General features: G+C 35.9%; 2 protein-coding genes across 4 annotated transcripts in view; one reads left to right on the top strand and one right to left on the bottom strand.

The window, feature by feature from the left end:
• LOC105393049 (lateral signaling target protein 2 homolog) overlaps nucleotides 1-2,933 on the bottom strand; it is a 43,938-nt gene extending 41,005 nt beyond the window's left edge. For both annotated transcript variants that reach the window (XM_048630505.1, XM_048630506.1), the window contains exon 1: nucleotides 2,698-2,933. In XM_048630505.1, the coding sequence (XP_048486462.1) occupies nucleotides 2,698-2,760 (63 nt within the window). In that variant the 5' untranslated portion in view covers nucleotides 2,761-2,933. The remainder of the gene's footprint in view (nucleotides 1-2,697) is intronic.
• LOC119692194 (pro-corazonin) lies at nucleotides 1,943-23,124 on the top strand. 2 transcript variants are annotated; one of them, XM_038111713.2, is made up of 3 exons: nucleotides 1,943-2,153; nucleotides 22,257-22,492; nucleotides 22,809-23,124. In XM_038111713.2, exons 2-3 carry the CDS (start codon nucleotides 22,262-22,264, stop codon nucleotides 22,911-22,913), a joined length of 336 nt encoding a protein of 111 aa, XP_037967641.2. In that variant the 5' UTR covers nucleotides 1,943-2,153; nucleotides 22,257-22,261; the 3' UTR covers nucleotides 22,914-23,124. The 2 variants fall into 2 exon arrangements, with proteins under 2 accessions (XP_037967641.2, XP_037967642.2); XM_038111714.2 differs by lacking the exon at nucleotides 1,943-2,153 and adding an exon at nucleotides 19,204-19,337.
• Nucleotides 23,125-23,657: the final 533 nt, after the last annotated feature.

The following is a 23,657-nucleotide window of genomic DNA, read 5'->3' as shown; positions in this document are numbered from 1 at the left end:
AGACACAGTCTCTTGACACGCAGCGTTTAACGTTTCTCCTGAACGGGTAGGCAAATACTAGGTTTTTATTTCATCCTGTCTCGACTATCACAATAAATCTTTTATCGCCGAAGCCAGTTCCGTTTCTAATCGCCTCTTCCGACGTTGTGACGTCACATCTTGCATCCCTTTCACTCTCCAGGCACGCGCCTAGCTGTGTCTCTGTCGGTGCTTTCACTTTTTTGTGCCGTTCTCCCAATTCAAAAGTCGGCCGTAGTGGCTCGCGATACTGCCAAATACTGCGAATATTATGACTGTATGATGCGCATTTTGAATGAACACTCGACTAGTCGGGCGACTTGTTTGGTCATTAATCTAGCCGCGACCACAACGGATAAAAGGGGTGTTGGACGTTTCGACGGGTTTGTCTGTTCAGTTAATTGAAAATGTACAAGGCTATTTTTAGCCGAGCCATATCAAATTTTCGTGGCCCTGTTAGGCCTTCTGTTTTTTTTAAATTCTTTATTTTAAGGGTTTGGTACACATAGTGACTATGTCACCCTTAGGCCTTCTGTACGAATAAATGCTTACGATGGCCGGGATTCGAACCCTGGACCGGCTACACTTGTTAGTGTGCCTAAGTAAACTGTTAACAATGTCACATGTTTTATAGTTTTCAAAAACCATTTGTTTATAATCTTATCAGCTGTTAACATTTAGGGCCACTTGCACAAACATATTAAATCTAGATTTAGTGACAATTCTTGATTGAAGAAGAAACGGCAATCCATAATAAATGTATGGCTATATAATATTTTAGTGCAAGTCGCCCTTTTGTTGCAAACAGTGCATTATTTAAATTGCTAAGTTTAATGATAAAAACAGGACCTAGTCACAGCTGTCCAATCTATTTTTAATAGTTGCATCTCGTATGGTTATTAATAAAATACTTGCTTTTATGTATTTATAGAAAACCGCTGTCTGGTATTATAAGTTTGATCAAATATGGTCTGTTCATTCAAAGGTTATTGGTGAAAATACCTAGATCAAATGTATTTTTATAAATTTATAAGTTAAGTACTTTTCCTTTTTGCTTTGCCAAATATGGGTAATGAAGTAGCAAAAATATTATATAACAGAGCTTAAGTATAGAATGAGCAAGATGTGTATTATGTATTTGTCAGTAATTAAATATTAATCTAGCTAAACTAATTTTAATACAATGGCTTATGAATCTGATTATATGACACATAGTACATTATGTACGCAGACACTTATCTCAACAGAAACCCTGAAAATGTGGCATCTATTTATACACAATAGGATGGCATGCTTTTATGATGGGTATTACATTCATCATTTCAATTGCCCTTTTAACTGTTTGTTGTTTCTTTTTGTATTATTTTATTTTATTAGAGTATTGTATTTTGTACTATGAAGAAATCATTTTGATTGCCTTTTAACAAGAGCAGCATAGTCACAGAGGCAAAACCCCAATGTTTAAAGATCTTTAGTCTAGTAGCAAGTTTATAAATTTGGAAGGGATGTAGATTAGGTACTGTAGAGGTGTACAGAAACAAATGTTTGTATAGAAAAACATTCCAAGGTGAAGCAAAGCTTGCAACGCTCATCTAGTTTCTCATATAGTATCTATTGACTAGTTTAAAATCAGCCCTAATGTAGAATGGATTATGGATCTACACGAGTTAAATAAGCGAATAAAATACTGATTTAAAAGATTAAATGGAACTATTGGCAACTATGAAGGTTACTGTACTGATTACTATTTATGTATTCATATCACAATCTGTTTCACTGCTACTCATTAGTTACTATCACATGACAGATGTTTACATATAAAATATGTTTTTTCTTTATTATTTTCTGCAGTTGATGGGTGATAACTGAAGACTCATACCAATATCTTGTAAAATTTTGAATGACTACCACATGGCCCAGTGGTTAATGATCTGACTTCTGTGATAAAGGTTTACTATAGATTTTAGGTTTGATTCCTGAAAGGCAAATATTTGTTCTCGGATCTTGGGTGTTCCATGCGTGTTGTGTGAATAGGAATAAGTGTTGATATTGTTAAATTCATAAAAACAAAGTGTCTTTTAAGGATATTATGATCAAACAAAACCAGTTTCTGAGGACCTACTTACAAAACAACTGTAAGTATACAGATACAGCTGTTTAGCATAATGTAAACACAAAAAAGGCTTAAAATTTTCCACTTTTGCTGTGCGTCTGATGTAAGTCCAATAGGTAAATGCAATGAAACAAAACAATATGTCAATTTCTTGGTGGTTGGTTACTGGCTTTACAGAATCGTAATCATAAAACATTGCAATTTACTACACTTGTGCCACAAAATGACGTAAGGACCGATAAACTACGGATGTGTGGGCAAATACGTCTTTATAGCCAGCTCAACTACACATTGGGAGACTCCCTGACGATTTAACTATTGAAACAATGACACGTACATAGGTATAAAAGATTAATCAAGATCTGAATCATATTCAAGTATGCCACTTCTGTACCAACAAAGAATGATGTTTGAAATACGTAAACACGTTCTTTAAACCAAAGAAGATATGGCTTAAAGGCCTAAATATCTAGATTTTTTATCGTGAACCTTGGTTTTATGCAATACATGCGTAGAAATTGAACAGTTATTGTAATACAGTTTAGGAAATAAACAGTTTGACAAACCTTAGGTTTATAGAACCACTTTCTGAGCGACTCCATTGGACCAGTTTTGTATAGCAGCCTCATATGAACTTGTCACGGCACAATTTAACACATTATAAAACTGCAAATAACACCGATAAACCACTGAAAATCACAAACACTAAAACAATTTTGCTTTTATTTACGTCAAAAACAAACGGCAGACATGTTCACGCAACAATCGCGTGTTTTGTTTTCGTTCATTCAATTCATTCATTCGCGACATACAAGACTTTCATTCAACTTCAATTGAGTGATTGATATGCTAATGAGTAGAGATGTCCGTAATGTAGGTAACGACTATAGTGGAATCGACAGTTTATAATTTTATTTTTCCTATTTTCCTATGTAAAATATAGCATGAGTCCTTTGACCATGATTGATTGACAGGTGCTTACGCCATGTAAATAACGGTCGTTTCAACTTGAAAGATAGTTAAAATATATGGATTAGGCATCTTTCAAAGGCTAAATTGTACATAGTTCCTATAAAGTATCATAAAATTACTTGACATGATTCATATTTATTATGATTGTATTGTTCATTATTTTCATAATAGAGGATGTCATGGGAAGTATTTTCTTATGGAGAGCTATGTCCGAAATCCAGTTTTTAATGCTTTTTTATTATTATCACTACACAGAATTCCACTTGCAAAAAATCTTACTTATTCAACTACCAAAAAAGATAGGTACCTACTTATTTTATTAATAATAAGTAAACTAATTAAGCTTTAACGGTGAGTGCATCGTTTTGGAATTTGAAGATGGCTTTGGTCTTGTGCAAGAAGAACTGCTGTTAAAAACATTTTTTTGTTAGCGTTTCATAAAAATCACACCATAATATTAGGTCCTTACATATGAAATTGGCGTTTTCTATAGGAGGAACATAAAATCGTTTTTTTTTAAATGAAATATATTAAATTAATCAAAGTATGTACCATTGCTATGTATGCACTTTTGCGATCTCATAGGTAGTTCATTGATCCCCTTACTAAAAAAACCATTCGGGCGGGAATCAATAAAATCTTTGAAGGCGGTTTGGACTGCCCCATCGGAGTTGATTTTTTTTCCTTGCAAGTAATTATCCAAATTGCGAAAAAAATGGTAATCTGTTGGAGCAAGGTCCGGAGAGTACGGTGGATGTCTAAGACATTCTAATTGAAGCTCCTCTAATTTGGTAGCCGTCTGTTGTGCAGTGTGTGGTCTAGCGTTGTCCTGAAGCAGCAGTGGCCTAGCTAGAGCGATTGACCAGCCTCGGTTGTTTAGCAGCTAGCTTTTCCATCATGGTTTGCAGTTGCTGACAATAGATATCTGCCGTAATCGTCTGGCCAGATTTAAGAAAGCTGTAGTGAACGACACCGGCACTACTCCACCAAACACTTACAAGCAACTTTTTTTTAGTCAATTTTCGCTTAGGGCAGGATTTGGCTGGTTCGCCAGGGTTCAGCCATTGCGATGAGCGCTTCCGATTATCGTAGGGGATCCACTTTTCATCACAGGTAATGATTCGATTTAAAATTCCTTCATTATTGTGCCGGTTGAGTAACGTAACGCAGCAGTCGACGCGCGTTTGTCGGTTTGCTTCACTCAATTCATGAGGTACCCACCTTTCAAGCTTTTTCACCTTCCCAATTTGCTTCAAGTGGATAAGAATAGTTTTATCACTAACACCGGAGCCTGCAACTAACTCGGACGTGGTTTGCGATGGATCCGCTTCCACAATAGCCTTCAATTCTTCATTATCAACTTTGGTCTCCGGCCGTCCACGAGGCTTGTTCTGCAGGTCGAAATTTCCAGAACGAAAACGTTGGAACCAAAAACGCACTGTGTTTTCTTTTGCGACACCGTCACCATACATATAATTAATCCTTCGAGCCGTTTCTGCAGCACTGGTGCCACGGTGGAACTCATACTCGTAAATACTTTTTCGTGAACCGTTTTAAAAAAGATCAAAACCACAAACTTACTCATGGTGACATTATTATGGAGGAGTTACTACTCTTTCATCAAAATCTTTGCGGTCTTGGCAATAAAACGGATGAATTGGAATTGTTTTTATATGATTCAAATATAGATCCGCAATATTTATGTGTAACTGAACATTTCTTGTATAAAGACTCAATACTCCACCTTAGTCTTTCAAATTATAAATTATTAACGTACAATACTAGACCAAAGAAAAAGAGAGGTGGTACCCTAATACTAGGAAAGGTAGGGAGAGAACACGAGGAACTTGCAATTTGTAAAAAACTTTATAAAGTAGAATGTTTTGAAGTTTGTGGAATTAAAGACAAGGATACTAATCTTAATATATGTTGCTGTTACAGAAACCCAAAAGATAATAATTTTGATATGTTTTTGGAAAAATTAGAGTCTTTATTAGAGCACTTCTTTGACAAAAAATGTATCATAGGTGGAGACTATAATGTAAATATTTTGGAAGATACTAAACAAACGAGGGAATTTCTTAACCTCCTTAATTGCTACAATTTCAGGTGCTTGATAAACTGTGTTACATATATAAGGAATGACGCAGAGTCGAGTCTTGACAACTTTATTACAAATATACCGGACACTAGTATTTCAAAGGTTGTTGTGGACCACAATGGACTTGGTGACGGACATGCCGGTACTTTTTGTTCCTTAAAACTAGAAAGCTCTCTCGACATGAAAGATGAAAAATATATAACTGTGGAGCGAAGAAATTTTAGTGAAAGTGCTAATAAGTTATTTAGAAAAGAAATATTGGAACAAAATTGGAATGTTATGGGTATAAATGATTTTATCTCGAAATTCGTACAGACATTCAAAAATTGTTATCCAAAGAAAAGAAAGAGAGTTAAAGAGAGACTTGATAAAGGACTGAAATGGATAACTAAAGGAATAAGAGTGTCCAGCAAAATGAAAAGAATTTTAAATATGGTAAAAGGAAAAAACAGCAGCCAGTGTATCACATACAAAAAATCATACTTACGAATATATAACAGGGTTATAAGGCAAGCGAAAAGAAATTCAGTCACGAGAGAAATCGAGAAAGCCCAAAATTCAAATAAAGCTATTTGGAAGGTGGTCAATAAACACAGAAATAAACTATTTGGTCAATCAAGACAAGAAATAATATTAAAAATTAACAAGAAGATAATAGACAATCCTATAGAGATAGCCGAAATATTTTCAAAAGAATTTGACAAAAACGATGAAAAAATGGGGGGTGATTTGGCCACAGCATTAAGTTTTCTTGAACAGAGTAGTGACAGGATTCAGTCGGAAATAAAGCCAAGACTAACCGAGCCTAATGATATAATTAAGATTGTAAAAGAAATGGAAACTAAAATGTCTTGTGGTTACGACGAAGTCCCTATTACAATTATAAAAGAAAATCTGGATATATTAGCCGAACCGCTTAGCACATTTTTTAACAACTGCTTACAGCAAAAAATATTCCCAGAACAACTTAAAATTGCGAGAGTTTTACCTACTCACAAAAAAGGATCGCGAACGGATCCAAAAAATTTAGACCTATCTCTCTTTTACCCACGTTGTCTAAAATCCTGGAAAAAATAGTTAAAAATCAATTGCTAGTACACCTAAACTGTAACAATGTTATCAGTAACAAACAGTTTGGTTATCAAAGGGGTATAGGTACTATAGATGCAATAGACCTGTTAATTGATGATGTAGTAACAAAACTGAACAGTAAAATGAGAGTTGCTGGCATTTTTCTTGATCTCAGCGCCGCATTTGACATGGTTGATCATTCCATACTGCTGAAAAAACTCGATCATTACGGTGTGAGAGGAGATTTCCTACAAATGCTAAGGTCTTATCTCAGTAATAGAAAACAATTTGTAGAAATAGTAAGCGTGGAAAACAATAGTGAACAAATATCTAGATTACAAAAAATTGAAAGAGGTGTACCGCAAGGATCTATATTGGGGCCAATACTATTCATTATCTTCACCAATGACCTGATTAATTTCATGGCAAAATCCCTACCGGAAACACAATTAGTGTTATTTGCAGACGACACAAATGCAGTAGTACATTCAAATGATATTGTGCTACTAACGGAAAGGGTTAATCGAGCTCTAATGTTGTTTGACCAATGGTTTAAGTGCAATAATTTAAAATTAAATACAAATAAAACAAATGCTATACTATTTAAAACGACATCTAGAAATAATGAAACAATTGACATAAATATTGATGGTAATAAAATTGAGCTTGTACAATCTGTGAAATTTCTAGGGATACACATTGACGATCAATTAAATTGGAAAGAAGAACTAAAATCTATAGAAAGCGCACTAAGCTCGGCATGTTTCGCTCTTCGCACTCTTCGTGATGAGATAAATATTAAAAACCTTAAACAAGTTTACTACGCACTCGTTGAGTCAAAACTGCGCTATAGCATTAGATTTTGGGGAAATGGCTATGAATGGTTCTACCTTTTGTGGCATAAGATTTTTTTGCCTAATCTCATATTGCATAGTAACGTTTGGTCAAAGTCTCGTTACGCCGAAAATCGTATGGCATAAATCTCGTTTAGTAAAAAGTTATTTCGCATAACATTGTTTAGCCTAATAATGGTATGGCCAAATCTTGAATAGCCTAATAAAATGGATACAGGGACTAAAAAAAATATATTATAGTCTCAGATGTCCAGACTCGTATTGAAAAAGTGCCCAGCCCAAATAGGTTTATACAAAGTAATAATATTCGTTTGGCTTTAACTTTGACGGAGCGTCTCCCTACATAGCGCAAACTGGTGCCTTGTATTGTTTCCGCTGTTTGGAAAACGCTCCGCTCCGCTTCGCTGCGCTCCGCTTTGGTTTTGATGAACATGTGCACCTAACACGCTCCTCCTCGCTTTGCTCGTCGTCGCACCTATTTTTAGGCTTCGATCTCATGGGGTTTTTAATAATTAAATTGGTCGTTAACTTTCGATTTTTTTATCATACAATATCGTGATTTTCGTTATGTAGGAGAAAAATACCACAATTTGTACATTTACTACATACTTAATATATTATTTATTAAGATAACATTAGGAGAAACAAGATTATACATAGGTATAGACGAACATAAATTTGAGCAAACGAAACTTAGGTGTTTAAAGATTGTGCCTAAAGAGTTTTAGACGAAACGAGCCTTATGCCACATAAGTCTTGGCAAAGTGATGGTTCGACCAAAAAAGTTTAGACCATACGAGTTATGCGAAATGAGTTTTGGTCAATAAAGATTATGCCAGATGAGCGGAACCCGGCTATGAATATAATATAAATAAAGCATTTGTCATGCAAAAAAGGGCCATCAGAACGATGGTCCGGATATCCCAACGACAATCATGTCGAGATTATTTCGTAAAACTGGAACTTCTAACAGTACCGTGCCTCTTTATACTAGTTATAACATCTGACTTAGTAAAAAATCTGTACAGACTGGAAACAGAATCTGAGAGAAAGCAAAGGCTTATGACTCGTAGAAAAGATCTCAAGATTGAAATATGTCCACGACTAAATGTTGCCAAATACTCACCTAGATATCAGGCACCCCATATTTATAATAATCTACCATTAGAATTGAAGGAAATTATGTCTTACAAACTTTTTAAGACTAAACTTAAACATTTTTTGATAAAGAAGTGCTATTATTCAATAGATGAGTTTTTTTTAATCAATCATTAATTTTGTAGGTACCTAACCTAGTCTTAATACTATTAAATTTATCATTATTAATTATTATAGTTAATTGAGTGTAATTATTGTATTATCTCTTTGTAAATTATTGTGATTAAATTGTAAATTTTTCTTGTTAATTAATATTATGTCCTAATTACATTTGATTGTTATGAAAATTAAATTGTATGTTATTATATTTAAGTTTAAATTCAAACACAATGTAATTTGTTTCTGAATAAATATACAATACAATACAATACAATACAATAACGCGATATTTCAAGTTTTCCATTTTGTAAACAGAGTGACACAAAGAAAAAAGAATAGAAGAAAAAACAAATGAATTAGGGGGTTTGAAACACTATTCTATTCTATTCTATTCTCTGTGGGGGTGTAAGTACCTGCACCTGGCTCTCTCGAATGGAACCTTTGTGCATATCCCCAAGGTCTAAACTGCCTTCCTAAGCTTGGACCATTTCCCACCACGCTGGTCCACTGCGGGTTGGTGGGTTCACATATCTAGATGTGCTAAATCTAGATATGCAGGTTTCCTCACGATGTTTTCCTTCACCGTAAGAGCGATGGTATACATTGTACTTAAGTTAAAAGAACTCATTGGTACATGTCAGCGCCGGGATTCGAACCCGCATCTCTTGATTGAGAAGCGGGCGCTCACCCGACTGAGCTACCACCGCTCTGGGTTTAGGGTTAGGGTTTGAAACACAAATGCATGAGTAAATAGCTGTATGAATTTGAATTTGGAATTCCTAACCATAAAGGTAATATTTGAGATCAAAGTGGCCAGTACGACAAAACGCCAATTTCATATGTAAGGACCTAATATTATACTAAAAGGTACCTAGGTAATGGGAGGTTTCAACCATAGACAAACAACCATAGATTATAGATAACTTTGTGACGGACTCCTAGCCACTAGTTTAGATGAAGATCAACAGATGGCGCTCGGAACGCAATACAGAGAAGATGTATGGGAACTACGCAAAATACTATGAAATCCTACATCGCGCATTCGAAGTTTCTCACCTACTCTGCAATATATAGAAATCCCCAACGCTAACCGTTGGGCAGCTGCCCGCCATCACGCCAGGCCACACCACCCGGCCTGGTCGGAGGATCCTCCCTTTGCATGGGGATGCTCCAACACCTCCAGCATCTCCATAACTTCATACTCAACAGCACTGATTTTTTCTTTAGATGCCGCCTAAAAAAAATGCAGTGCTGTTGAGTATGAAGTTATTTATAATCTATGGTTGTTTGTCTATGGTTGAAAACCTCCCATTGCGGTTGAGTTTTTAAGACTTAAGATTTTATGTTCATGACCTTTTATTTCACTATTACCGAGTAACTTAAATTAAAAATGTTACTGATTAGCTGTGAACGGAAATCGCATAATAATAATTCTATTTACCGTTATATTATTACCGGCAAAAAGTGGGTGCAGCAATGCACCTCTGCCTACCCCGCAAGGGATTACATTAGTACAAGGCATGTATGAGAGAGAGAGTGTGTGTATATATATATACCGTTATACGCAACGATATTACATCCCTATGCGTAAAAGTACTCACAACAATGTTTCATTCACTCTTTTTACACAGATAAAACTATCACAGATAAACAAAATTCAATAGCGATCTTAGAATAACTACTCTTCCTATGCATGAAAAGTAGTTCCGAAGACCGTTAACAGATGGCGGCGAAACAACCTTTTCTCGAAGCAGTACAGGCTATTTTCGATTGGACTTTACTTGGGTACCTCAGTCTTGCTGTACTAAGGTCATGAACACGAATTACTTTTTTGAAATTCTGACATTATTAGGTACTTAGAATTTTCGGGCTTAGATTTTATAACATGCTGCACCTGTAAGTTTCGGCTTAACTATAACTAGTAAGTATACCCTTTTTGCAACACCCTGTAGAATAGACACATGGTTAGATACTTACATTTGTACACACACAAGAACAAAACTTACATAACATACTAACACATGAGAGACACCGAGATACGGGCAAAGCCTAGTTCGGGGGCCCCAGGCCCACTCTTGGCACGCAAGACGTAAATTCATATTGTGTTAAGATCGAACACAAGTTTATGGCAATTTCAAGTTAGATTTGGCACTCCCGACATGAATTGGCTCACGATCGTGTTCTAATTCGAATTGGTTCTAACTTGTGTTGGATTGTGAGTCAATTTTGACAGTTACTCTGTGAAAGAATGAATGAAAACGAAAAAAAAAAACAACTTGTCATTAAAATTCTTGTTGTCATGGCCGGTCGGTGGATTTTCATAATAAGTAACAACGTAAAAAGTTTAAAAACCAATATTATGGTAAGTTGTTCAGTTACCAAACGTGTTAGAATCATCTGTATATCCACTATAATCATTATAATGAACCTAGTTTTTCCCCACAGAGTTCCGCAACTCGGCCGTCGTACCGCCAGACGAAATTACTTGTAGAATATCTAGAAAGTTACCCAGGAATGGCCAGGGATCTTCTTAAGACCGACCTAGGGAAGTTAAAATTATGAGAAAATAACATCAATGGCCTCGACCTTAAATGCGGTCGAAGGGTCTTGAAAAGATGCACGTACGTAAAGTAAGTTAAAACCTTAAGTTTACTTTTCATTTTGTTATGACTACCAAATTAAAATCCCCGTAAGCTAAAATCCCCCAAGATGACCCACTAATCATACTTCATTACTTTTTTTAAATATTAAGTATTGGAAAGAAAAACATTCTATTTTAAATGTTAGTTAATGTTTAATGTGTAATTATTTTTTTCAGACTGAGGACTGCCGTGGTAAATGGCAGGATCATAACATACTTAAAGTCGAGGTGCAGCATCCTAAGCCCATCATACCCAGGCCTAAACTATCAAGCCGCTCAGCTCATCCTCACAGCACCTCACAGCATAGATCCAGCCGCCGCTACCAAGTTGATGTAGAAGTAGACAGAGTGATGGCCATAGAGGAAAAGCAGGAAGAGGCCGAACTGCTGACAGCATGGGCTAATGCCCTAAAGCCTAAAGGGGACCTTGCAGCAGCTGCCCGTGATGGAGTCAATATCCTCATAGAAATTGCGCAACAGTTATCAAGAAATACAAAGTTAAGGGCATCTAGACCCATAACCATCGTCACTACTTATGGGTCCAGATGCTGTTGTGCAGTAGTGGATGATGTGATGATTTAAGTAGAAATTTATATTTCCTGTGACCAAAATATTATTTTATATTAGGTAATACCTATGTTGATTTAAATATATGAACATTTTTGTTTGTAAGAAATGTTGAATAATATTAGAAAAAGTGTTCCTATGTTAATATGTCCCTTATCCTAACTAATCCTAACTAATATTATAAATGCGAAAGTAACTGTGTCTGTCTGTCTGTCTGTTACTCTTTCACGCCAAAACTACTGAATGGATTTGAATAAAATTTGGTATACATATGTTCTAGACCCTGGGAACGAACATAGGCTACTTTTTATCCCGGAATTCCCACGGGAAAACTTTTTAAGGCGAAGCGAAGCGCGCGGGAACAGCTATATATTATAAGTTTGTAAGTATTTCAACAGTGGTGGTGAAATTATTAATCTACAAAAGTATGTCTGTATTATTATAAAGATAAACAATTCTGAAACTTACATATGTTTTTATTTTTAAATCTTTTTGATTATGTACTGAAATATTTACAAGATACTATAGTATTTAGGCATGTAGAGGTGCTGGTAGAGGTGGTTTATCTCCATAGTAAATGGTGGATCCTCCCACCAATCCGGGTGTTGTGGCTTAACGGGCTGCTCTATTATATTCTCTGCGGGGGTGTAAGTACCTGCACCTGGCTATCTCAAATGGAACCATTGTACATTTCCCTAACGTCTAAACTGCTTTCCTATGCATGGACCATTTCCCACCATGCTGGTCCACTGCGGGTTGGTGGGTTCACATTATAATCTAGATATGAAAACTCTAGATATGCAGGTTGCCACAATGTTTTCCTTCATTGTAAACGGGATGGTATACATTTAACTTAGAAACCATGTAAATTGTAGCGCCAAATGAGCTATTCCCACCATACTGGTCCACTGCGGGATGATGGATTCACATATTATCTAGATATGTAGGTTGCCTCACGATGTTATCCTTCATCGTAAGTGCAATGGTATACATTGTTACTTAAACTTCATGTACACTGTAGCGCCAAACAAGACATAATTCAGCTACTTTATTCACAAATCTCCACTCACAAATTGTTAGTTAATGTATTTGTTCTTGCCTAGATATCTTGTCTCACGAAGTTTTTCTTTATCGTAAGAGGGATAATATAGGTAAATTTCACTTAAATCCTATGTAAATTGTTGTGCCAAACGAGCCATTACATATGGGTTTCACATATTATCTAGATGTGCGAAATCTAGACATGCAGGTTGCCTCACGATGTTTTCCTTCATCGTAAGAGCGATGGTACACATTGTACTTAAATTTCCTGTACATTGTAGCGCCAAACGAGCTATAATTTAACTACTTTATTCACAAATCTCCACTCAAAAGTTGTTTATTTGTTCTTGCCTAAATGACTTGCCTAAACACAAGAATGAACACAATGACATCTGTCAAAAAGGTTGTCAAGAGTGCCAATTCACAATTTGGACTCGATTTTGATGGTTTTCGACGGAAAACCGCTCAATAGTTAAGACAAGATGGCGCCACCGTCGATTTCGGGAGTGCCAAATGGCGAGAAGGCAAGATGAAACCAATACATTGCGTGCCAAGAGTAGGGCTACTGTTCATTTTGTGATTTTAAATGTAAGATGTGCGCAAGAATACTTTTTGTTTTGTAAAATAAGATTTAAATTTTACTTAGGTATTATGTGTTTTATGTGCAAATAAACATTTTTTACTTTACTTTACTTTTTACTTTTACATAATATTATGTACAAAAACTGTATTGTTAAGTACCTACTCCTACTTATTTTTCCAAACATCACAAGGGTCAAATTGCTTCGAAAGTAATGGTACAAACAACGCCTTTAGACGTTTGTGAAATAGATACGTCTGTTTGAAACCATCGTTTGATTTTGTACAAGTATATCGGTGTAAGTTGACACAGGTCATTAGGTTAATAGGCTTTCCTATCTAGTATCATAGTAGGTAGGTACTATCTACCATTTGATGGAAAAGGGTACTTACTTAAATTAACTCTAATACTTTGAACTCACGGCATCTAGATCGAGAGAAGAGACCTTATCCCGTATTTATATCCGCTAAGCCACCATGACTCTTAATAGGTAGGTAAGTACTTACGACATTTTGCCCCAAAACCAAAACGGACTTGGTAAGATGGCTAATGCGCTGATACAGCACATTATGATTGATAAAATCATCATCATCAATCCGTAGTAGTCCACTGCTGGACTTAGGCCTCTCCCAAAGTCCTAAAGCCTTCCTCATCCAGCTACAATCGGCCACCTCTAAGGTCGTCGGTCCAGCGGGCGGCGAATAACTATACGCCTATGGTTTCCTTCAACACCATACTAAATCTCTTTTACAGGTACAGTACAGCTATTTTTTTTGCTAAACAGCTACTACCTGTACGTACAGCTATAATAACGCATTAGGCAGTATAAAGATGGGCCCCTTTTTTCTTATAGACGTTGTATAAGCGCTTATACAGCCCATGTACAGCATTTCCATACAGCCTTTTGCGTATAAATAAACTAAAATACAGCGTCTATACAGCCTGTCGTGCTGCTTGGGTGGTGTCCCACGCTACGTTCACCTGTTCGTGTTCTTCACTCGAGAACTCGTTTGCCCCACCGGTCATCGGTTCTTCGACATATATGGCCGGCTGCCACGTCCGCTTGTAGATTTTAAGAGCTATGTGGTTACTCGCGAATTACTTAGGAAATACTCAACCTACCTCATTACTGATCCGATCGATAACATTCATCATCCGACCCATCACGTCCCCACTGCTGGGGCACGGGTCTCTTTCCATTGAAGGAAGGGTTTATAGTCCACCACGCTGGCCTAGTGCGGGTTGGTGGACCCCAACACAGGCAAGCTGGTGCTGAGTGAGTTGTCGGGTAAGTGGGCAACCCGACTGTCAGATGTTTTCAAGCTGCCCGAAGGCCTCTGACTAGGCTTAACGACTGCTGCCGAAGCAGCAACCGGGACCCACGGCTTAGCGTTCCGTCCAAGCACGGAAGCGTCCAGAAAACAACCACTTGAAATCGGTCACCCATCCAATGGCTGACCGTGCCAGTTGTTGCTTAACCTCAGTGATCAGTTACGATCACTGAGGCCCGCTACGGACTCTTTGATAACATTATTATAATAATTTTGTATTAATTGAAAAATACTTTTTCGACAGACCGACACCGAGATGCTTACCTTTAGGCGGTATAATGTCACAGGGAGCCTTCCTCTAAAAGTAATTTGCATTAAAATTCGTCACCAATATTATTGCTGTTTTAATTCTTCTTTGAAGACGAGGGCTGAAACAATTTCGGGTAATTAAAATACGTTTTATATTATTTGCGACGACCGGATGGTGTATTAGTGACTTCAGTGCCGAAGGTCCCGGGTTCGATCCTGGCCGGGCTATGTTGTATGTGTGGGCCGATGTTTCTGCATGTTTTTACCCGACTGCCGAAGGAAGAGTGTAATGTTTTTCGATTGTACGTTTGTCTGTTTTTATTTCGTATGTTAAAATCCACTACGTTGCCTACTTCTTTATATATCAAACATTTAGGTATAGGTACGGTGGCCTGCGCCTAAAAGTATACAGGCGGAGTTTTTAAAATAGCGATCTCAAGCTCACATGATGCTAAAGAACATCCACATCACACACAACACGTCCCCGGATTTATAACAGATGTAGCTGGTCTCTTCATCATCAATAGGCGCAGGCCAACGTACGTACTCGGGTCTTGGGTGCTAAATTTTTGTGTTGTTTGTTGTTTGATAATATCTTCAACTCGCCTGCCAAGCGTGAAGATTATAGCAATAACCCTCCAGTCTTGGAGGAGGCTCATCCTCTACAGTGGATTAGAGGGCTAGTTGAGTAATGCTGTGCATTTGCGTTTTGTAATTAATATTTGCGTGGGTTTTAGTTAAAGGGGGATCACTCCCTAAATCAAAGAACGAACAACATAGAGTCGTGGTTAGCGCTGCAATTTGTTTATTCTAAGCCTCGGCTTGCGTTTCAATTCTCGTTCGTTCATTCGTCGATTTGACACCCCACTTGGCTCGCTTTATACGCGACATACTAAATTATGGGAACAATGCTGGAATCGCGAAAGAAATAACACAATGTAACATAGTTTTTTTTGTAAAGCTAAGTAGTACTTAATCCTCTTCTCCACTTCCAAACCATCCTGTATACATGTGTAGCTAAAAGAACATACTGTAGAACAAAGACAAATTACTTCTAAGAAGCACATCCACGCATAAAGGAGACATATTAATTGATTTCCAACGCTAAGAGAGATTGTGTATAAATTATCAAAATTACAGACACCAGAAGATGTCTAATTAGAAAGTAGAAACGTCAGTGCGTCACGTCGCCCCCTTAAGAGTGTGTTATTAATAAAGGGGGTAAATGGGGTAATTAATTATTTGTGACCTTGAATGAAGCATTGATCATTGATAGATTCTGGAAACTGTTGTCGCGGCTATAGATAATTAGATAATGTGTGGTATGTGTGTGGTGGGTGCCATTGAAAATCATAACTAATAAGATAATTAATTTTGAGGTCGTGGATAAAAAATAAACAGGGACCCTATTGCGAAGTCAAAACGAAATAACATTAATTTATGAGTAAGTAATTAGTGTCAAATTCATAATCACTCACCTCACGGGCAATGAAAAGGTTCAACTGAGAAAATCACCAAACTACTCCTAAACGGAAAAGGCTAGCTTAATGACGCCTTCTGCAACATTATAGTACATTTAACAGAGCATCAGGATATAAACAACTAAAAACGGTAATATTTTGTTCAAACAAAAATTGGGGTTGTTTGTTGTCGGCATTTTGTGAGTGGAACCTTTTCATTGCCCGTGAGTGTATTTTCACATAGAACAAAAGCGGACTCGATCCGAAAATCACTGTCAAAACAAGTTCGTGATAGGTCCAAGCAGGGCCGGATTTAGAGGTCGAGAGGCCCCGGGGCAACAAAAAAGTGGAGGCCCCCTGTCCCCAAATAATTTTAAGTTAATCAGTTAATAAAAGTTTTTTTTTCAGTATTTTTTTTGTGTTGTAGTGCCAAGTGTACCTACATGATTTTATAATTTAACAAACATATAAAATATAATCGGAAACGAGAATTATCTGAAATTAAATTTTAGGGTTAATGAACGGAATCTTCAGAGCTTTGGAAATCCAGTTCCCGGAGTAGAATAGGTACTTTCAATACTCAGGAGAGAAAGCTTTGATAGAAGATTTTGTCCTATCGTGGTTCGAAGCCTATTTTTTATCATAAGAATCATTTTTGAAAATAAGCGATCTCCTGTGCAATTTGATATAATCCAAAGTTAATACATTCTCATTGCAATTGCAAAGTCTGGGAATGTAACTCTGAAATTTTGATCTTCTTGAATTTGGTAGTAAAATAGTTCCGGAGATTGGTCTTTTCCATAGTCCTTTTTGTATGAGTCGATCAAATATACAAATTGAACCAACTCATTAACAAGATTAGGTTCTAAATCATCCTGATAAACTTTCACCAATGCCTCTGCTACACCGTGCGGATTTTCAGCATACTGTTGATGCATTTGAAGGTTACAAGAAAAAGAAAGAAACCTCACACTAGTAATGTAAAACAGCGAAAGAAGATTTCTAATAAGCGACAACAGCGTTTTTTTGTCTAGTGTTTACTAGTTCCAGGCCTCCACAAAAGGGAGGCCTCCACAATAGAGACTTCGAAAAAAAAGCATACTGCTTTTTTTTTTCGAAGTCTCTATTGTGGGGGCCCCTCTTTTGTGGGGGCCCCGGGGCAGTTGCCCCAGTTGCCCTCCCCTTAATCCGGCCCTGGGTCAAGCTAAGCTAAGTACTTATGTACTTAGTTTTATACTTGTTTGGGTGACAACTTACGAAAGATGTCTGGTAATGATGGGATGCGAAAAGCTATAGATCACATCCTGGTGTGTTTTTGGAGACTGGAGCTGCCTATGTCCAGCAGTGGACCTAGGTACCACTCGCGAGCAATGCAAAAGTTCTAGTGACAATAGCACCAAATTACTCCACGGGAAAGACTAGCTTAATGACGCCTTACCAAGTGTCGCCATTTTGTAAGAGGAACGTTTTTATTGCTCGAGAGTGTATTAAATTTGTACATTCCTTCTTGAGTCACATTTTGATTGCATACAAATTTAATTATTACTAGGAATTGTGTAGCGAATGTTTCACGACGTCAAACGCGTTCTTACACAACGACGTACGTTGTGGCTGAAAATCAATTGACCTGAAAATAACAAATTAATTAAATGCAGGTTTCATGCGTTGCAATTTCAACACCGTAGAACCATTTTGGCTGCCTCTTTTCAAAATATAAGTACACAAATACTTACATACATACAGATCAGGAAAATTATTGTTTGGATAAATAAATGAAATTAAAATGTATTTTGCTGTGTTCGAAAATTGGCTGCAATCATATTGTTGGTGTCTACTTAAAACAGATATGTCTTAAATTAAAATAATTATGAAATGTATTATAAGTACATGCTTACATGTTTTCTTCACGATTTCCCCGAAATGTCGTAAAACAAACCCACTCTTTCAATATCCTGTAAAGCTATCTGTTCTATTAAAGAATCATGAAAGAAAAAGTGGCGGTAAGCTAGATTACAGGACTGAAGGCCAAACGGTCTAAAAAAAACATCAATATAATCACTCATAGATTTTTCAAGATTAGCTGGAAGAAAATGCTGTTAGCATTAAGTTCACCTATGTACATATTTTAGTATTGTGCAATAAATTATTTAATAATAATAGATCATGATTATTTACGAATATTCAGGTATGAGTCTAAACATAGACCTAGTATTTTTAATTGAGTCTAAAGATGGTTTTTTTTAGTCCCGTAGCGTCGTGACCTTGCTTTCTGAAGGATGATTTTATTGCAGACGCGTCTCATTAAATTACATTAACTTTTAAGGTAAACTCAGCTTAAGTTGTGGTTTTAATCGCAGCTTAAATCTATTGGATGGTGGTGGGACATCTTTACCACGTTTTCTCACACGAAAAGAGCGAGCCATAATAGTGCCATAAGTATTTTATTTAGTCTAGATGTATATGTTACAAATGTATCAATCGTTGGTCTTTTTTTCAAATAAATACGGTTGAAAACGATTTTATAACTGCAATGGATTCAGTATAGGTACCTACTTAAATATATCTAAAATTTTAACTTTTCTAAGACCCGATTTCACCATGAAAGAGTTCATAATTATCGGATAATGCTTATTTTTTATGGTGAAATCTGAAACTGTCTTGAACTAGGTACCTACTTAACCTATAATAATGGAGCAACTTATTTTATTAATAACGATTTACATTTACTCAGTAATAAGTAGAAACTGATCCTTTTTCCGTTTTAAACATTTAAAAATTAAAAACTCTTCAATGAATATTGAACAAATCATTTTATATTTTAAATTAGCTATAGCTACGCAAAACAAGACCACAGAAGTTACCTAAAGCAGAAACCCTTCCTTTCATCCCTTATCCTGGCACCATTATAGAACACCCTCACTCATATAAAAGGGTAGCTTCAGCTTACGTCTGCATCAGTCATAGAGTAGCTTTCAAAGGAAACACATCTAGTGGTCTTCGGAGATTTAGTTTTCATAATAAAGTTGTAAATTGGCCTGTGATTGTAAGCTGTTTACCATCGAGATATTTAGTTCATTTTGCGGTAAGTATTTATGTGTATTCATCATTATTCGCTCATCAGAGATCGCTCTTAGCGATAATGCAATTATAAGTATTTTTTGTATGTTTTTTTTATTGTGGAGAGCAATAAAGTCATATTCTATTATATGATTTTATCATCATCGTCATCATCATCATCATCACCTAACACAGATCTGCTGTCCGCAACTGGCCTCACACAATAACTATACTTTAGTAAGATAGTATAAAACTGAAAAAACTATACAGCGTAAAGTTTTTGATTTTGGTTTCACTAAAATTTTATTAGGTAGGTACATTATACCTTTTCAAAAAAGCAATATTCTTCATAATGTAAACCTTTCTTAAAGCTATAATAAAATTTAAAAAAATCGTGTAGCTGTCTTTGCGTTTAGAGCTTAAAGCTAACGCATTTGGTAATATTTTTTAACGAGCGACGCTAAACGTGTGTTATAAGTTTAACGTGTTTGTGTATCTGTCAGTGATAGCGTAGCTCCCAAACGGCTGAACCGATTTTGGTTTGTTTTTTTAGAGTCATAGGTAAAGTTTATTCCGAATGTGAAGCTATGTGCTATGTTACATAAAATCTTGTTGGTTAGGTTAATTTATAGTATATTTATTGTACATGGCATAATTTACAGCAGTAATAGTAATAGTGTACAATCAGGTGGACTTAATAATGCTAAAAGCATCTTCTGGTTTGGTTAAGTTATTAGTTAATTATTTACTCCAGGAATTCAATGAAATAGCTAGTTCTAGTGGCAGTCCTGTAATAAGTCGTTAAACCCCACGTTTCCCCACATGTGAGTTTATGTTGGACACCTGTTGGAAGCTCATTCGCTCGACTTCGAACCTTAAGTCAAGTGCATAGAATGGTTTTTGTAGGGTAAATGTCAAACTTGATTTCCTGAAGAAAGTGTGGGAAATCAAATCTCAATTAGTATCGGGTTCCTAATGCCAGAACAGTGGTTTTACTATTAAAATTCGTTATTGACTGTTCTTGACGAAATTATAGTGGTTATAAGTTTTATTGAGCACAGCTAAGGTAGTATAAAGCAGTCAAAGTGTTATTGTTTTGCAGAGGGGTCCGGTCCGGGTTGGTTTTCTATCAGACCGAATATAAAAAAAAAACTGTACTTTTTCCTTATCTTTTTTTGTGTCGGCGATTCGACATTTCCTTTTATATGGTTGGCAAAAGCTCGCTTGTTCCCTAATAAACTACACTGTTGAAACCTTAGTGCAGCAATGTACCTCTCTACCTACCCATCAAGGTAGTAAAATATGTGCATATGTGTGAGTGTTACCTTGATTTATATACAAGAAACTTGATTGCTACGAAAAGCTGTAGCAGCCTACGCTTTCGTAGCGCTACGAATCTGCGTAGCAATAATATTGCAACTTAGTTTAAATTTTTCTTGTAAGTATATTATACACAATTAGAAGATAACATTAACAACATTAACATATGTTTATAAATAAATCGACACATTTAAATGCATTCAACTTACTTGCTGCATAAAAAACACAAAACTCTTTTCAGTAGTTTTTACGTGAAAGAGCAACAAACATACTGGTTATTTTATTTATTTTTGCTTTTATGATACTAGTAGGATTGTAATATGATTACATATCGTCCTACGGCAGCAGTTATTGCAGCCATATGGTGGACCCTGTCATAAAACAACACTCTTCCTTATCAGTACGTACACATTTGAACTTTATGAGTTATATTATTTGTGATGTGTATCAGCTACATTCAAACTACCGCCAAAACAAAAAGTCAAAGTTTATCGTTTTGGAAGCAGCTTTTGAAATAATAAATTTAAAATCCCAATTAAAAAACTAAAGTTTTTAAGGTGATGTTTGTCCTTACAATAAAAAAAGATCCAGTGACTAGCATACTAGTGATAGCACCAAAACCAAATTACTACTAAACGGGAAAGACTAGATACCTAGATAGATAAATTATTTAATGCTGAAATACATTTAGCAAAGCGCATTTATAAAAATATTACAACCTGAAAAAGATTTATTATAAATATTATGGCCAAATTTTATTTTTAAAGTTGAAAAAATTAAGGCAATTTAGTTTCAGTATTTTGTGGGTGGAACTTTGTCATTGCTCGGGCGTGTATTATCCTTTCTCATTAAACCACAGTTGTGTGTCAACATTGGCTAACTTTGCCATTAAAACTTATTGTACTAATATAGGTACCTCCATTATTAGTATATACCTCGTATACTCCCATACTAAGTACGTAATTGTTATTTCTGAGTCAAGTCATAAACAAGTTTGATAATGTACACATTATGGGAATTTAACACACAATATCTATTTAACACACCTTTAAGAAGTTAAATTTAATGAAGTTTAATGTATGCCCATTGTATTTCAGTATGAAGCTTCAGATATTTTATGTTAAAATACGTAAATGTATCTTTATCTTTAAAATTAATGTTAGAGTATTCTAACGAGTTTAACAAAGATGGGGTTAATTTTGTAACCGTCTCGGTGTTTTTGTATACAAATAAAGAAAATCTTTATCTGTAGGCATAGTTACTACATGTTCAAAATGTTAATAGCCTTAATCAGGTATAATTATTAATTTAAGCCTTCTTCGGGTTACTTTGCTTCTACATAGTTTTCCCTGTTATTAGATTTGATTAAAATTATACACAAATACATACACATCTGACTACTCCTTCAGGGAAAACAGTCGTGAGCATTATGTATGTACGGTCAGCTGCATATAAGTCGTTATTCACTTTTGTACCTTGTCAAACTGACGAACCGTCAATATTTCAATGGATGGATGGATAGGCGGTTTCAGATTGACAAGGTACAAAAGGGTATAGCTACTTATGCAGCTGACTGTACGTATGTTAATTATCTGTATCTACAACAACCTTTAATTATTTCCAGAAGCCATGATGCCAAAACTGCGTCCCTCAGCCATTCTGTTCGCATTCATAGCCCTGACCTCCGTCACCGCTCAGACGTTCCAATACTCCCGCGGCTGGACCAACGGCAAGCGAGACGGACATAGGCGGGTTGATACAGATCTGAGAGAGATAGCTGGCAACCTGGAGAGGACTCTGACACCGTGCCAGTTGAATAAGTTGAAATATGTGCTTGAAGGCAAGCCTTTGAGTGAGAGAGTGAGTAAATGTAGGGGTGTTTAAGGCCTGTGTCACAGTGTCTGGGCATGCTCTGTAATTACGTTTTAGACAGTGACAGCATGTCTTTTATGCCAGAGCTATCCATTATCCAGACATTGTGAAACTGGTCTAGAATTATTGGGTAATTAATTTACTTCTGGAAATCTGGCAAGGTGAGAAGACGGCAGATGGACAAATCCTGTGCCCGAGTTGTAGCTAAGAGAATGGGGGAGATCAACTGTTATACTTGTGTTTTTTCACAGACACAATAAGAAAACATCATTTAAAGTAACTAAAACCATGTAATCCTTTTCAGATATTCTCACCATGTGAATATACAGAAGAAGAATCCGACTCTCAACCGAAACGACACTACAAGAGCGACCACAATCAGGAGCCTCTGTTCGAGACATTCCTATGAATACGGCCCCGCGGAACATTCACATAAAACCTTCCTAATCCTCAACGATACAAACTTCCACACTATGAGTAATGACGGCTGTAATACGTTCTTACTAATAAACAAAATATAAGCCCAGAAAATATGTTTATGCTTATCATGTAATTACGACGCGAATTTATAAAAATATAAAAAAGCCCCTCCGGTCAATTTTTGGGAAAGTATTTGTTAGTATTTTTAATTTTAGATCTATTTTTGTTATATTCATATGATTATTATATTATGATTAGCAAATTAGGTTTACAGCGGAACTGAAATGTATTATTTGAGTTATTTCTTTGGTTTTGCAGTCAAGAGAGATGTTTACTATTTATTTTATCATCTATGCTGATTAGTTGATTTTTTTATAGTTAGGAATACTTACAATATATCCTGCAGTAGGTATTTCATGTTAGTAAGCATAGGTACTTACTCATAATATATTTAAAATGAAAGTATATACTTAGTTATTTTGAAATATTTAAATCTTCATAAGTAGTGTAATATAAAGTATAGTTATGTATTTATGATTAAGATGCAGTTTTGGCTAGGAACACACACACAGCATAGGTAGTTCATATTTAAGCACTTTACAAATGTTGACAACAATATGGCACTAACATAAAATTATACTTTAAGTATGTATTTATCTAATAAAAGAGATGTAACATTATTGTAAATACTATGAATTTTGTTTTATTTGTATTAACCATTCATAATAATACA

The sequence above is a fragment of the Plutella xylostella genome, chromosome 26 (assembly GCF_932276165.1).
Source record: "Plutella xylostella chromosome 26, ilPluXylo3.1, whole genome shotgun sequence".
NCBI classification, from domain to species: Eukaryota; Metazoa; Arthropoda; class Insecta; order Lepidoptera; family Plutellidae; genus Plutella; species Plutella xylostella.
This window is presented reverse-complemented; position numbering and strand designations above follow the sequence as displayed.

Excerpts from the sequence above, each read along its gene's own strand:
- LOC119692194 (XM_038111713.2), top strand. The coding sequence starts at position 22,262 with ATGATGCCAAAACTGCGTCCCTCAGCCATTCTGTTCGCATTCATAGCC. Across the intron at positions 22,493-22,808 it reads GCAAGCCTTTGAGTGAGAGA|ATATTCTCACCATGTGAATA; the intron begins GTGAGTAAATGT and ends AATCCTTTTCAG.